Source organism: Benincasa hispida, chromosome 5 (genome assembly GCF_027475165.1).
Source record: "Benincasa hispida cultivar pf3 chromosome 5, pf3_genome.v1.1, whole genome shotgun sequence".
NCBI lineage: Eukaryota > Viridiplantae > Streptophyta > Magnoliopsida > Cucurbitales > Cucurbitaceae > Benincasa > Benincasa hispida.
In genome coordinates this window covers 21,061,877-21,075,369 of record NC_143482.1, presented here as the reverse complement: position 1 = coordinate 21,075,369, position 13,493 = coordinate 21,061,877, and the positions used below count along the sequence as shown (strand labels likewise).

General features: G+C 34.2%; 1 protein-coding gene across 1 annotated transcript in view; it reads right to left on the bottom strand.

Annotated features, from left to right (window-relative positions):
* LOC120069912 (ABC transporter C family member 2-like) overlaps positions 1–10,864 on the bottom strand; it is a 67,075-nt gene extending 56,211 nt beyond the window's left edge. Inside the window, exons 1-8 of the mRNA XM_039021752.2 lie at positions 10,330–10,864; positions 9,695–10,081; positions 9,250–9,428; positions 8,823–8,862; positions 3,271–3,427; positions 3,026–3,140; positions 2,866–2,946; positions 927–951 (exon numbers count right to left, since the gene is read on the bottom strand). Coding sequence (XP_038877680.1) covers positions 927–951; positions 2,866–2,946; positions 3,026–3,140; positions 3,271–3,427; positions 8,823–8,862; positions 9,250–9,428; positions 9,695–10,027 — 930 coding nt within the window. The 5' untranslated portion in view covers positions 10,028–10,081; positions 10,330–10,864. The remainder of the gene's footprint in view (positions 1–926; positions 952–2,865; positions 2,947–3,025; positions 3,141–3,270; positions 3,428–8,822; positions 8,863–9,249; positions 9,429–9,694; positions 10,082–10,329) is intronic.
* Between the last annotated feature and the right edge of the window lie 2,629 nt (positions 10,865–13,493).

Genomic DNA, 13,493 nt, shown 5'->3' with positions numbered 1-13,493 from the left:
GTCCCAAGCATAACACTCTTACAAAGTTGATTGAGGGATCAAGGAGGAGAGAGAAATGGTCAGAGAAGGCACAGGGACTTGTTTAGATACCCTAGAATTATCAAACATCTCAACCTACTCCCATGTACCTAAAAATTTGTCAATTAATGATTGACAAGAGTCATCATTGGGTTTATACCAACAAAATTGGCCTTTAGACAATGGTAATTCCACAAGTCTCAGCTCCGTAATAATCTGATTAAAATGTCGCATTCCCCTAGTAATCATTTAGTCCATAAACATTCATAATCAACATTCCCTTCTTTGTGATTTTAACATGCCTCGATGGTTTCTATGTGTTTTATCTAGAAATAATTGGCTATCATCAACTTTGGTGATCTTCTATTTCTTTAAAAATTTTGGATTGGAATGCTTCAAAGTTGGATAAACTTTTTTTTTTCTTTTTTCCTTTTTTTTCTTTTTTCTTTTTTTTCTTTTTTCTTTTGTGATAAAGACAATAACTTCAATTAGAAAAAAATAAATAAAGAATACAAAGGCATAAAAAAAAAATCAAGACCACGAAAGAAACCCTCATTGAAAAAGGTTGGATATATCTAAACCTTCTCTTTTCTTTCAAGTGTATAATTCATATTTTAATTGGGATGCAATTGCCCCTATAGATTCTTGTTTTCCCCTTTTCTTTTGTCCTACTTTGTTTTTCCTTTTCCCCTTTTCTTTTGCCCTACTTTGTTTTTCCTTTCTCCCTCTGGGGCCTGTATCTTTGAACAATTTTGTTCCTTTTCATTCATCGATGAGAAGTCTACAAAAAACCAATTACTCTTTACAGGATACTTTCCTAAATTGGGGTTTTAATGAATACATCAAATACATTCCTAATCTACTTCCCTAAATGTGCGCTAGTTATATCAAGTGATAGATCACATTACCTTCCAGAGGCCACCCAACCAAAACCTATAAATGAAGACGAGAGAAGAAAATTAATTATAGACAATAAAAGATTGCGCAACAAAACAAGCAATATTCCTTCATATACTAAATTGAAGTAAAACACATTCAATTCATGTTCAGTACTTTCCATATTTCAACTTTTAGTCAAATTCTATAAGATGCCTGTGATGTAAATCCCAACCTCCCAGAAGGGAATTCGTGGGACAGTTAATTTGATTTTGCTACTATATGATATACCAAATAAATATTGCAACAGTTACTGTTGGTTTATTTCTTTAAGACATTTACCGTATATAATTTATTAAGTGTATTTAAATTGTGATTGGGTAAAAGCTTTTTCCTTATGTTATTAGGTTTTCTTTTTCTTTTTTTTCTCTCTTTAAAAGAAACGTAACTTTTTATTGGGGAAATGAAAAGAGATTGATGCTCAAATTAAAAAAAAAAAAAAAAAAAACAGATTAAGCTGGAAAGATAAAAGCAACCGCTGTTACTATGTATAACGAGAAAGAATTATTTTCTGAATTATACCTTGAAAATCAGATGGACTGAATAAAATCCTAGGATACTCCTAAACCTAACCCTAACCCTAGCCCCTAATGCCGTTTATGTCATCGCCACCGATTTTTCTGCCGACTATCGACGCAGGTGTACATCAGCCATTCAATTGGAGATCAATGGTGTTTTTTGGTTCAATCATGCCTACTCGTGAATGGCATTCATGTATTTGATACATATGAATGAGTCAACTAAGGATCAAACCAAGAAGTTGTGGAGGACGATTGTATTTACCAATTTCCTTGTCGGTCTCAATGAGTTTGCAAGGTTAGCTCTAAGGAAATCTAAGAGCCCTAAACAAATTCAAATTCTGATTTGGATATTAATTTTTGGCTCCCTTAACGGTTCGGATACCTTGTAACATAAACTTCAGTCTCACCATTTATCTCCCTCCATTCACCCTCTCTGTTTAGCAAATGGTGAAGATTTACAGCACTTGGGTTGCTCGTTCTCAAGCAAATGTTGGTGGAAACTAATCTCCTGCTTTAATCTACGTTGGGTTTTTGGGCACTCATTTCATGAAAATATCTCTCAAGTCTTGGTTGGTCCATTATTATCATCTCAAGCCAAGTTACTACGGTCAAATGCAGCCAAAGCCTTGATTCCAGAAATTTTGTTCCAGCATAGCCAGAGAGTTTTCCATGACAGATCTATTATGTCTGATCATTTTGGCTCAGCTCGTCTTCTAGCTTCTTCTTGGTGTTCCCAATCCAAGTTTTGTGTTTTTTTTTTTTGGCACTGTTGCCAAGGAAGTCCAAGTTTTTTTTTGTTGACTATTCCATTCAAGATATTTGTCTAAATCAGAATACTTTCATTTCGTTATGACATCTTGTATTTTACTTCAATAGTCGTATCTTGTATTGGGATATGATGAGGGTGCTATAAGTGTGTCAATCTAGTTGATATATCTGGGCCCGCCTATCAATCCCTCATATTCGAGTTTCCCGTGCTTATTATATCTCATTATAATTCGAGCATTAGTCTCTTTTCATTTCATAAATAAAAGGTCTTGTATTTGTTTTAAGAAAAACAAGGTTATAGGTAAAATCATCAATAAAAACCCTCTCCTGTCAATGTATTTTTCTCTGAAGTTTTCAAGGAAGAGGTTCGTCGTAATGTTATTCTCCTTTGTTTTTTTGGTAGCATGTATTTTTTAGCATTAGTCTCTTTTTATTTATCAGTGAAAAGTCCTATTTCTTTTTTAAAAATAAATAAATAAAATAGAAGAAAGGCCTCCAAGAACGCAAAAATGTGATTCATAATGAGGCAACTCCTTATCAGAACAGAATAAGATAGTAACATTAATAACTAACGAAATGAGGTTTCCAATCATATATATGGTAAATTGGTAGTTTACGGCACCTCCCTCCAAGGCTACTGTTTAGTGCTCTAAGAAGCCATGGTTTGGATTTATGAGATTCTTCCTCCCAAGTTTTCTGGAAGCTAGAGAAAACAGTATATAAGATCCAAAAATAATGTGAAAAAATCAGATAATGATGCAGTGAGAGTGAGATGACCAGACTTATCGTATAATGTTTCAGTTTGATCCCACATATCCAATTTCCATATATCCTTCTCTGTAAGTGGCCTTTCGTATCCTAGCTTCATTATGTGATCCATCCATGCAAAAGTAATTTCTAGTAAAAAGTAACCACAATTAAAAAGGCAATACATATTAGCAAACTACCTCATAAAATAGCAATCTATATCCTCCACGTTTCTCCACACAAAGGTAATAATGCTGGATTTTATAAAAATAATACTTACTTGAAAATAAATTCACATGCCGCTCAGGACATATATCTTCTCCGTCAGGAAGTTTTTCGTATTCAGGAACATCATCAGATTCACTACGTAGGGGAGTATGACCAGGATAAGGATCCAAGCTAGGCATATATGGGAGCAAGAGAACACCAAATAAAGCCTACAGCAAGAATATAATCTCAGAATAAAGTTACCAAGATGGAAGAAGATGAAATCCAACTAAACACTCATAGGTTGTTTAGTTTGTTGATTTTATTGGATGGGGATACTACTGTTAATAAAAATGAACCACTCTCGAGTTTTTTATTTTCTTTTGAAAAGGAGAAAATAATTTTCAGTAATAGAGAAACTACAGAAGTAACGCAAAACAAACAATTCTACAAGGCGTAGACTTGAGAAAAGAAAAAAGAAGAAACAACCAAAGATAGAACCTAACAAAAGAACAAAGGATTGTGCAATCTTCCTCGATGGACAAAAGAACAAGGCATGTCAGCATCATGTTGTGTCTGTGTCGTGTATCAATGTTTGCACTTCATAGCAAGAAAATTTGTGTTTGGGATTTGATTTGTTTAACACGAGGTCTGAAGTATGGGTTTAAGTATTTTTTTTTATTATTATAAAGAAGTCGTGGTATGTTACATATTATATTTTGCAATTAGAAGTAAAAAGATTTATATGACATGTCATTTGATCTCCTTTTAACATTAAAAAAATGAATTCAGGCATATTTGAATTGCCCAGGAAAAAAATTGTTTTCCAAAAAGTTGTTTTCATTTAAACTGTTTAAAATAAAAACACCTATGTGTTTTGTAACATTTTAAATTGTTTGGCTTTCAATACACTCAAAGTATTTCTATTAATGTTAGATTACTATAAAAGAAGACTATTAAACGCTATGAACTAATAATTTCAAATTTGTATTTAGAACACTGAATTTTTGTGTTTTTGTTTTTGTTTGTAGATAATTGGTCAAGTTGATCATTGAAACTCCTTGGTATAATCGCTTCGAGGCAGCAAAGCTCAATGCCTCGCTTTGGTGCTCCATTTCTAATTGCTTTGAAGCCTACTCCTTGCAAGACATAATTTTAAATTGGCAATCTTTTTGTCAACTGGAAGATTAATCGAAGCATCAGAAGTAGAGACAGCAGCTTCGCTTTCTTTAGTACTCTTATTTGTCTTAGCTTCTTGATGTAATTTAGATTTCTATAGCCTAGTTCTATATTTTGTTTGGTTGCAATATTCAGATTGTATTGCTTCATTAGACTACTCTTATTTTAGCCTTTGTTGGCATTCTCAATTTGTTGGATATGATGAGGGTGTTATGGGGTGTCAACCTAGTTGAGATGCCCTGGTGCACCTACTGATCCTTTGGTTTCCTGATTGATTTCCTTGTATTTGCCTTTATTATCAAAGTACTCATCTCTTGTCCTAATTATATTGATTAATAAAGGCTGTTTCCTTTTCAAAAAAAAATTGGTCGAGTTGATCATTAGAGTTAGTCGTTGGAGATGATCAACGGAATTGATCGCCAAAGGGGGTCGTCAAAGTTGGCTGCCGAATGTAGTCATCAAAGCTAGCCACTAGAGTTGTGCGTCAGAGGTGACCATTGTAATTGATTAACAGAGATGGTCTTCCTTAGAAGTGGTCGTCGGAGTTGGTCACTAGAGCATGTCGTTAGAGTGAGGTGGTGATAGTTGCCGACGGAGGTTGTTTCTGTAGTTGGCTATTTCAATCAATGAGTTGTAAATAATGCTACTATAGCACAACAGGAGAACCATTATCCCTCATTTTCTTAACACACGCCACAAATGTTGAATGAGCTATTATAACCCACTCAACCCATTCCAAATTGGGGGCCAAACAACCTTATAAATTCATTGATTGTACAACTAACAACTATTATAATTGAAGTGGAGAAAAATATTTGCGATTTCGACCCGACTGATAAGATAACATATTGGAAGTACGACAATTTCTCTCTTCATTTTTGGGAATATCCTTTAGATCCTCCATGCACTGATCATGAGAATTTTTCAATTTTTGATTTTACAAACTCAATGGATCTTTCTTTTCTATCGAAAAGGAAACAAGCCTCTTCATTAATACAATTGAATGAGAATAATGCTCAAAGTACAAGAGAGTTATACAAAGAGCTTACAAAGAGCTTAAAGCATAAGACCTATGGATCAGGAGGTGCACCTGAGCATCTTAACTAGGTTGACACCACCTTAGCACTCTCATCAAAATTTCTATTTAAATGTGTACCAATTAAGAGCTGCTGAATGTTTCCTCTAAAATCATTACAAAAATCCCATGAAATATTGAATAGAGTGAACAATTTCCACCAACTGTTTTCAGAGTAAGGGCAAGTGAAGAGGTGTGTTGTAGGTCTTCTCCATGTTGTTTACATAAATGGCAAATGGAGGGGAATAAACAACTAGCAGGTCGCTTATGTTGCACCATCGAGGAAAAATTTATGGGACCAAATACCACTATCCACAAAAGAATGTTGACACGCGTTGGACAGCTCAGTCCATACATATTTTCTCTCCTTGTAGTCATTCGGCCCATGCAGATTTGTAACCCAACATGTCTTCTTGCACAATGTAATACACTTAACTGAAAGCAAATATCCCCCTTTAAGAGTTTCAACAACCGACAACTTTCTCTTTTCCCACAATGTCAATAGGCTTCCTGATTTTCGAAAGGATTCCACAAATTCCCAGCCAATGTTTTTAGAACTCCATAAGGACTTGATGAAACAATTATCAAACTCTTCTTTATTTGACTCCTGTATTATAACTATGTCTCGATTGTGCTTTTTCAAAAATCTTTTGAGGGCCAATCTCTTATTTACATCCTTTAAACCTCTCATATTCTAGGAAACTATTTTCATTTCAGAACTTAAAATTTCCACCGTGATTGGAGGAAGGGATTCAGCTAATCCACAATTAGCTACTATTGAGTTCAAATGAGTTGGAATTTCTGTAGACTGAGTTGGTGAAAGTTTATCAGCAATCTTCTCATTAACAAATGGTTCTTCCTCAATCTGAAATTAAACATTAAGGTCTATCACAGATAATTCCTTCTACATTATAGCCGCTTGCCCTTCCTCTTTCTCATACAGCTCAACATCTTCACTACTCACACTGAAGGGAGAATCAGCTACTAATTCGCTTTTCTTTTTTAATGAAGGCACTGGAGAAGGACTTGGTGTACCTCTCAAAAATTGCACCTTCGAATTAGGAAATGAGAACACAGAGTGATTAAATTGTTTAGATTGAGAGGTTAGAGGAGCTAACCTGCTAGATTGAATTAAGGCTTGAACTTGAGTACAACATACTTCTAACAAGCCAGGATTGCTCTCAATAACTTTCTTCTTGTTGGCTAACCTTTTCCTAGAAGTCGACTTGGATCTCTTTGTTCTTGCAAAGTGCTTGGGAATGGCTTGAAAAGGTATGGGAGTTTTCTTACTTTTGATGGGCATCTAGCCGTTGCAACACTGGAAGTTTCAACAGCAGGAGAAGTCGATGAATTCATTTGGGAAGAGGAGCAGTCATTATTTCTCTATCTGCAGAAGTTATTGCTGGTAACTGAAGCGTCAATTGAGAGAGGCTAATGGATTTGAAGATGCAGGGGACGCTGAGTTGTTGTTGATGTAACTTGGAGCAATCGAAGTGGGACCAGTTGACTATTGGGTTGCCTTCAAAGGCATTTTAATTTGGCTGAGATCAACGGATCTTTCGAGAATAAATCAAGTTATGATGGATGAAGGTTTTTCTTTGCCATCAAAGAAATTTAAGGGCAAAGATGTTGATTTTAATTTCTATTCCTTTGCATGATCAGTTGCAAAAATCAACGTTTCTTTTCTCAAGATAACCTTCACACAATCTTCTCAGTCGTCTTATTAGGTTTCAAGCCGAAACTTTCACGCCTCTAAAGCGAAAACAGATTTATTGAAGCTTACCCTCTCCATTTACTCGAAAGAAAGCCCATTCTGGTTTCCAAAAAAAATATTGATATTTTTTTAGAACAACACAACTATACGGGTAGGGGATCGAACCTCCAACTCTGGGAGGAAGGTCATGCCAATTACTTTTAATTTAGATATTTCAAGAAAAGGCTTGTGTTCAGCTCATCACTTCCTCACCAATGTAGCACTAGTCTCTTTCACAACCTTTCATCTCGTCCACTCATTCAGTGAGCACTCATGTGAGATCAAATGTTACTTTAACCAAATGTTTTTTGAGCTCTTCTAAGGATCCTTTCTCCTCTCCAATTGTTCGTGATATTGACTCTTAATGAAGCATTTAATGTTTGGGGCAATTGCAACTTTAATTTTTTAAAAAAAATGAAAATCGGGCATGTGTCTCTGGGTTTTGCTTTTTTGCAAACATGTCAAAAAACTCTCTTGATGTTTTTTTAAGTTTTTTTAAAAGGATAGTAAATGAAAAGAGGCTAATGCTAAGGATACAAAAAGAGACATAAATACTGCAAATAAGAGAAGTATGAGTAGTGAGGGAGTTGAAGCACATTTAGTTGATATAGAGATCGATAATCTCCTACCAAAGACTCTTTTGCAGAAGAATTCAAAAGTCTTTCTTCAATTGAGGATAGAAGGAATTTAGTCAAAGTTTTGCAATCACAGTATTAGTTTTAAGTAACAGTCACTTCGTCCCAAATTTCATTCCTTAATTGAGATTTGTAGACTGCATATGAAATCATGAACGAAATCATGCCCTAATCACTACAAATTATGATCTGATTGTGATTCACGGCTCCGCTATGTGCAATGCTTCTTGGTATCACAGAGACTTTGGAGGATGTTATTTTCCCGTTGGTTGATGCCTTTTCTGGAAGCCTGTGGCCCTTTTATTTTGATAGTTTGAAGTTGATCGTTGGACATTTTTTGACTTCCAAGTCCTTTAATCTTTAGTTTCTCTAGGGTCCTGCTTCCTTCGGTCTCTTTTGCTCAGAGCACATGGTGTTGGGTTTTCTCCTTTTTTTTGGTGTTTTGTTTGCATTATTATTTTTAGTTTTTCTCGAGGAGGTGTTATCTTTATTTGAATTGTAATATCCTCAATGTAGCTTTTGTATTTTTACCATTAGTCTTTTTTCATTATTTCAACGAAATTTTCTTGAAAAAGAACAAGGCAGAAGAAGCCAATAGAATAAAGAAAATTTAATCCAACAAGCTACTAGAATAACCACCAATTGTTTCAAAAAAAACAACAAACAAAATAAGCGAAAAAAAAGAACAAAAAACAAAAAGAAAAAAACATATTTCTATGTATGTATCCTATGAAACAAATATAAATATTTCATTTCTCAATATTTGTTCTGTGGCTAACCAAATAAAATAATTTAAAATTCTCAAGCACTAGTTCTTTTTTTTTTTAATAACTAAAGAGAAAAATGAAAGAATATAGGGAAAACAAAAAAAATCTCAATGTACTAGTTGCCCATGCATAATTATCAAACTCATTCAGTAACACCTATAGAGTACAAAATAATGCAAAATTGCATAACACATAAGATACAGAAAACAAACCAACCTGGAAGAAGACTTCACTGATGTACAAATATAGGACATATCTGAAATGACAAAAGTTAAACGGTGAATTTATGTTACAACTAAATGTATGCTCAAGAAACCATCCAATTTTTTTTTCCTTTTTAACATCAGAGAACTTGAGATTTTTCCATGATATTTCACAGATGCCTAAGATATACATTCAGTTGAATTTCCAATTAATATCTCAATATTAATAAATAGATATTAACATCCGCAAATCTTAGTTCCTTCCACATTTGCAAAAGACATCATGGATTTTTTACATGAAATTTTCTAATAAATAGGAAGAACAGCAGGAACAAAATGGTAAAATGAGCAGGAACAAAATGGTAAAATGTCGTCCATGTTTCATAAATGATTTTAAGAATTAAATTAAACATATACGTTGAGAAAACATTTAGAAATACCTCTTGTAGAAATCCTTCACCGATAGAATTAGGTTGAGCATTACAATATCTGCTACTAATATATAAACAACTCCAAACCTGACGATCCATCGAAACTCATAAACATAAACTTTGGTTTCAACAACAAGCATTACAAGCATTGAGCACCAAGCAAAAGTCTGAACTATCAGGGCAACCACCTAAAACAAAAGGACATAAGACTTAATATTAACGAACTCAGTTAAGAAACATAAGGTCAACTATTTGAAAGAAAAATTTGGTACAAAGTTAAGTAATATTAGAAAGTCAGAAACAACCTACAAAAAGACTTAAAAATTTTCATTTAACTAAATTGGGAAGTACAAGGTCAAAACATTCCTTTTGTTACGCTTGCAGTATGTGTGAATAATTGCAGCAAAGAAATAAAAGATCAACAATAATTCTAAGTATTCTAAGGAAATTATACCTCGAATGGAGCAAGTGCAGTCTGCGCATCTAAATTCAATACTGAAATTCCCATGATCAATTTGAGTAAAGGCTCAAATGCACAGTAAGCAGCCAATAAACACAACACGTAATTGTATATCCCTGACTTCAAACAGAACCTCTGTACTTTAAAATCCTTCTTGATCAACCATATTCTGTAGATGCACAAACCCAGAACAACCAGGTGAGAAATAACAATCACGAAAGAGTCAATGGCACATGGTGTGTAAGCGCCAAAAGCATTCGCCACTGCGTTCGTCCATACACCACCAGCAACTGGACGACAATACCAAACAAACGGCTCAAACGTCATTCTTGCTCTACTTTTTACTTTCTTGCTGCGTAGTCAGCTTCAACCAGGGCGAACCTAAGCATGAGTTACTCAATCAGCATGAACATTCTGAAACATCCCTTTGATTATTCAAAATCAATTTTTTCATACCATCCAAATTAATTTTGAATGCTTAAAAGCATATTTCTTATTTTGAACACAGACATGCTGAAACATGCTGGAAGTCCCGCATGAGATGAAAATGAAAAAAGTCCACTCACCTTAAACGAAGAACTAAAATTCATTTCTTCAAACACGAAAACAAGTAGAAAAAATCCAATTACCTCAAACGAAGAACTAAAATTCCTCGCCGTAGTTCCAACGATCATTAAGATAACAAAAGAGCAGGTAACATCCCGAGTACATGCACTTCTCCGACGAACTTCCTAATCGTTTTGTGGGCCTGAAATCGGAAACAATTTTCGAAACACGAACACTAATACTCTGTCTTCTTTTGAGAACGCGTTTTTGGTGATTTTCGATGGATTTTAACTCTGGGAATTTCGAACACAGTGATTACATTTATGAATCTGGCTACATTGTCGGAAAACCTCCATCAAGTGCACTCCTCCACTAATCGGCTCCTCTTCTTGACATTCAATAGTCTCTTTCGACTCTCAATCAAGTGGAAAAGCAAAGTCGATTGGTGAATTGATGGTGAGGAATTTGGCGAGGGACGTCGGAAGAGAAGCCTTTTCAAATACTTCTCATCGCCCAAAATGAGGACTGGTGGCTATTTGGCGGGCGACAGTGGACTCTCCGAATGGCTGAGGTTAAATCACCCCACAAAAATAAAGGAAACAAACAAACAAAACAAAATTATACAATTGACCTCCTTTTTTATTTTGGCTAAATGTCCTTGACTCAAGTATACTCTAGTTTCAGAAAAATCTTTAAACTTTTAAGCAGAAATCAAAAAATAACCAAAATTTTTAAAGTTTCAAACATATCTTAAACTTAGACATTCAAAAAAATTTAGAAATATCCAAAATCAAAACAGTAACCATTTTTCTAAAAAGTAATACCTTTTTTTAACCAAAATCATCTAAAAATATAGAAAATACTTTGAGTTGATCCTCAAAACACATGTAACATGCTTTCCAAAAGAAAATCATTTAGAGCATGCAATAATTCCAAACAATCAAACGGTAACAAACATATTTTCAAAAATATTTGAAAACTCATCAAACCACAATAATCAAAATTTATATTTTGGAAGGGATGTGAAAACTACTTGAATAAACTCTATTTTATTTAGTCTACGATGAACTCCTGTTCATCTCAATTTTTGTTCTTCATTTCTTCCATAATGAGTTAAACTTTTCTTTGGGATTCAAATATGTAAATGTCCTAAAGAAAGTAGCAAAGACCTAATATATGAAATAAAATGACTTGGCACAATTCATAGCTTAGTTCATTTTATTGAAGTCTAGATTGATCACCTAGATTAGTATAGTAAAATTGAATCTGATACTAAAAGGGTTAGGAAGATTTTGGTTTTCGTAAAATGATTTAGAAAAAGAGTCTAGAAATAAAACTCTATTTTTTTTTTTTACCCTAGATATTGGGCAAAACCTTTAGAACAAGTGATACAATGCCTCTTTACACCACTCAAGCTAAGTGAAGTTCACATTATCTGATATCTCTCTAGTAAGAATTCAATTCGGAGTTGGCTGAGAGCCTAACAAATTTTCAAAATAATGAACAACTGTGGAGGAGACGCTAGTATTAGAGGAGAGCATTAGACCATACTGAAATCAACGAGGAAATACCATTTTGAACAACTCTATGAAAGAATGTTGAGTTTTTATCCTCTAAAGATAACCATTGCACACGAGATTTTCTGATAAAGAGAAGCCTCCTCTAGACGAGTTCAAGCCCAAAACAACAAAGTTTCCTCCCTAGCACGGTATTGTAACTCAATGAAATTGGGTTTTTATACTAACCCAATATATACCAATTCATTTTCTGTCATGCCTCGACCATCTTTTTACCAATCACATCGATCAAATGACCAAACTTCCCCCACAAGTCTGGCTTCAAGATTTCAAGACCCTTTTGTAAACACACTAAGGAGGGGAAACCATCCTATCTCCTCCAACTACTCTAGACCATATCCACGAAATCAGTAGATTCAGCCCAGAAATTAAAGAAATGAAAAAAATGGGCGAACAACAAAGCAATTAACCCCGACACCAAATGCCAAAGGGCAATTATCAAACACACCTGAAGAAAAAGCATAAACCTCTAGCAAAGAAAAAGAAAAAGTGAAGAGATCGAACATTTCGACCCACTAACGAAAGCGATGGAATTGCATGCTGTCTTTTTTTTAGTATAGCAATTGGGAGTTAGGGGATTCAAACCTTCCACCTCTAGGTGAGAAGGTTATGTCAATCAACTGTAAGTGGCTTAAGCCTTAAAGAATTATACCTTTGTAGAAGCATGGTTGCAATAAAAATCTTCTTCAATGATATTCTCCTCCACGAAGTCTTCCTCTTTGTGACTCTAGCGAGGATCCGACTTGTGGAAGCCTTCATGAAAGATTGAAGGAATTGGGAGAAGAAGAAAAAAAATTTAGAGAAGATATATGAACTACTGACCAGTTTTTCTCTATAAGGTCCTATTTATAAAACCTATAGGGCACCTTAATTATTTATATTAATATTTTAATATCTCATAGTAAAATAAAAATATCTAATTATTTTAATCATATTCGAGTAATTTAGTTCTCTCATATTATATAGTTTTAATTAATTATTTAAATCATATTCAAATATACTAATTTCTCATGTAATAAAGTTTTAAATTTGAATCTCACTAAAATTAACTTTATAATAATGTATCATAATACATATCAGATACAATAAATATATTTTTCCTTCAACAATTTTGAAAATGTCAAATTTTCTTTTAATATATTTTATCCTTATTGGTTCGTTGTGAGCTACCAAGTGACCTTACGGACTTACAAATTATAAGCTCCAATGATATAAGATTAATTAATTCCAAGTAAATGGTCGTTATAAAAAAAAGTGACTATTTCGTGGTTCGGTATTATGCAAACATCCTTTGCATAGGATGCCTCCACTCACATATCTCCTTGTGAATGACTTCGGGATCACATCATCTCTATCAGTATACAAAGTGGATCGCATCCAATAGTGTCTCCAAGATGAGATACCCAATCTCATCCATATACTAATAGACCATTTTGGCTATGTACTAAAACTTGATTCATCTCTACATAAAGTTAAAGTATTCATATTATAGCTAGTTTACGTCATTTCCGCATATGGGGTTGCCTAGCACACATGCTTGAGGCAAATCCCAAGAAGTTGGAACCACGGTCGAGGTTGTGCCTCTTTGTAGGTTACCCCAAAGGTACACAAGGGCGTTACTTTTATGATCCGTCCGAAAACAGGGTGTTTGTTTCCACGAACGCTATTTT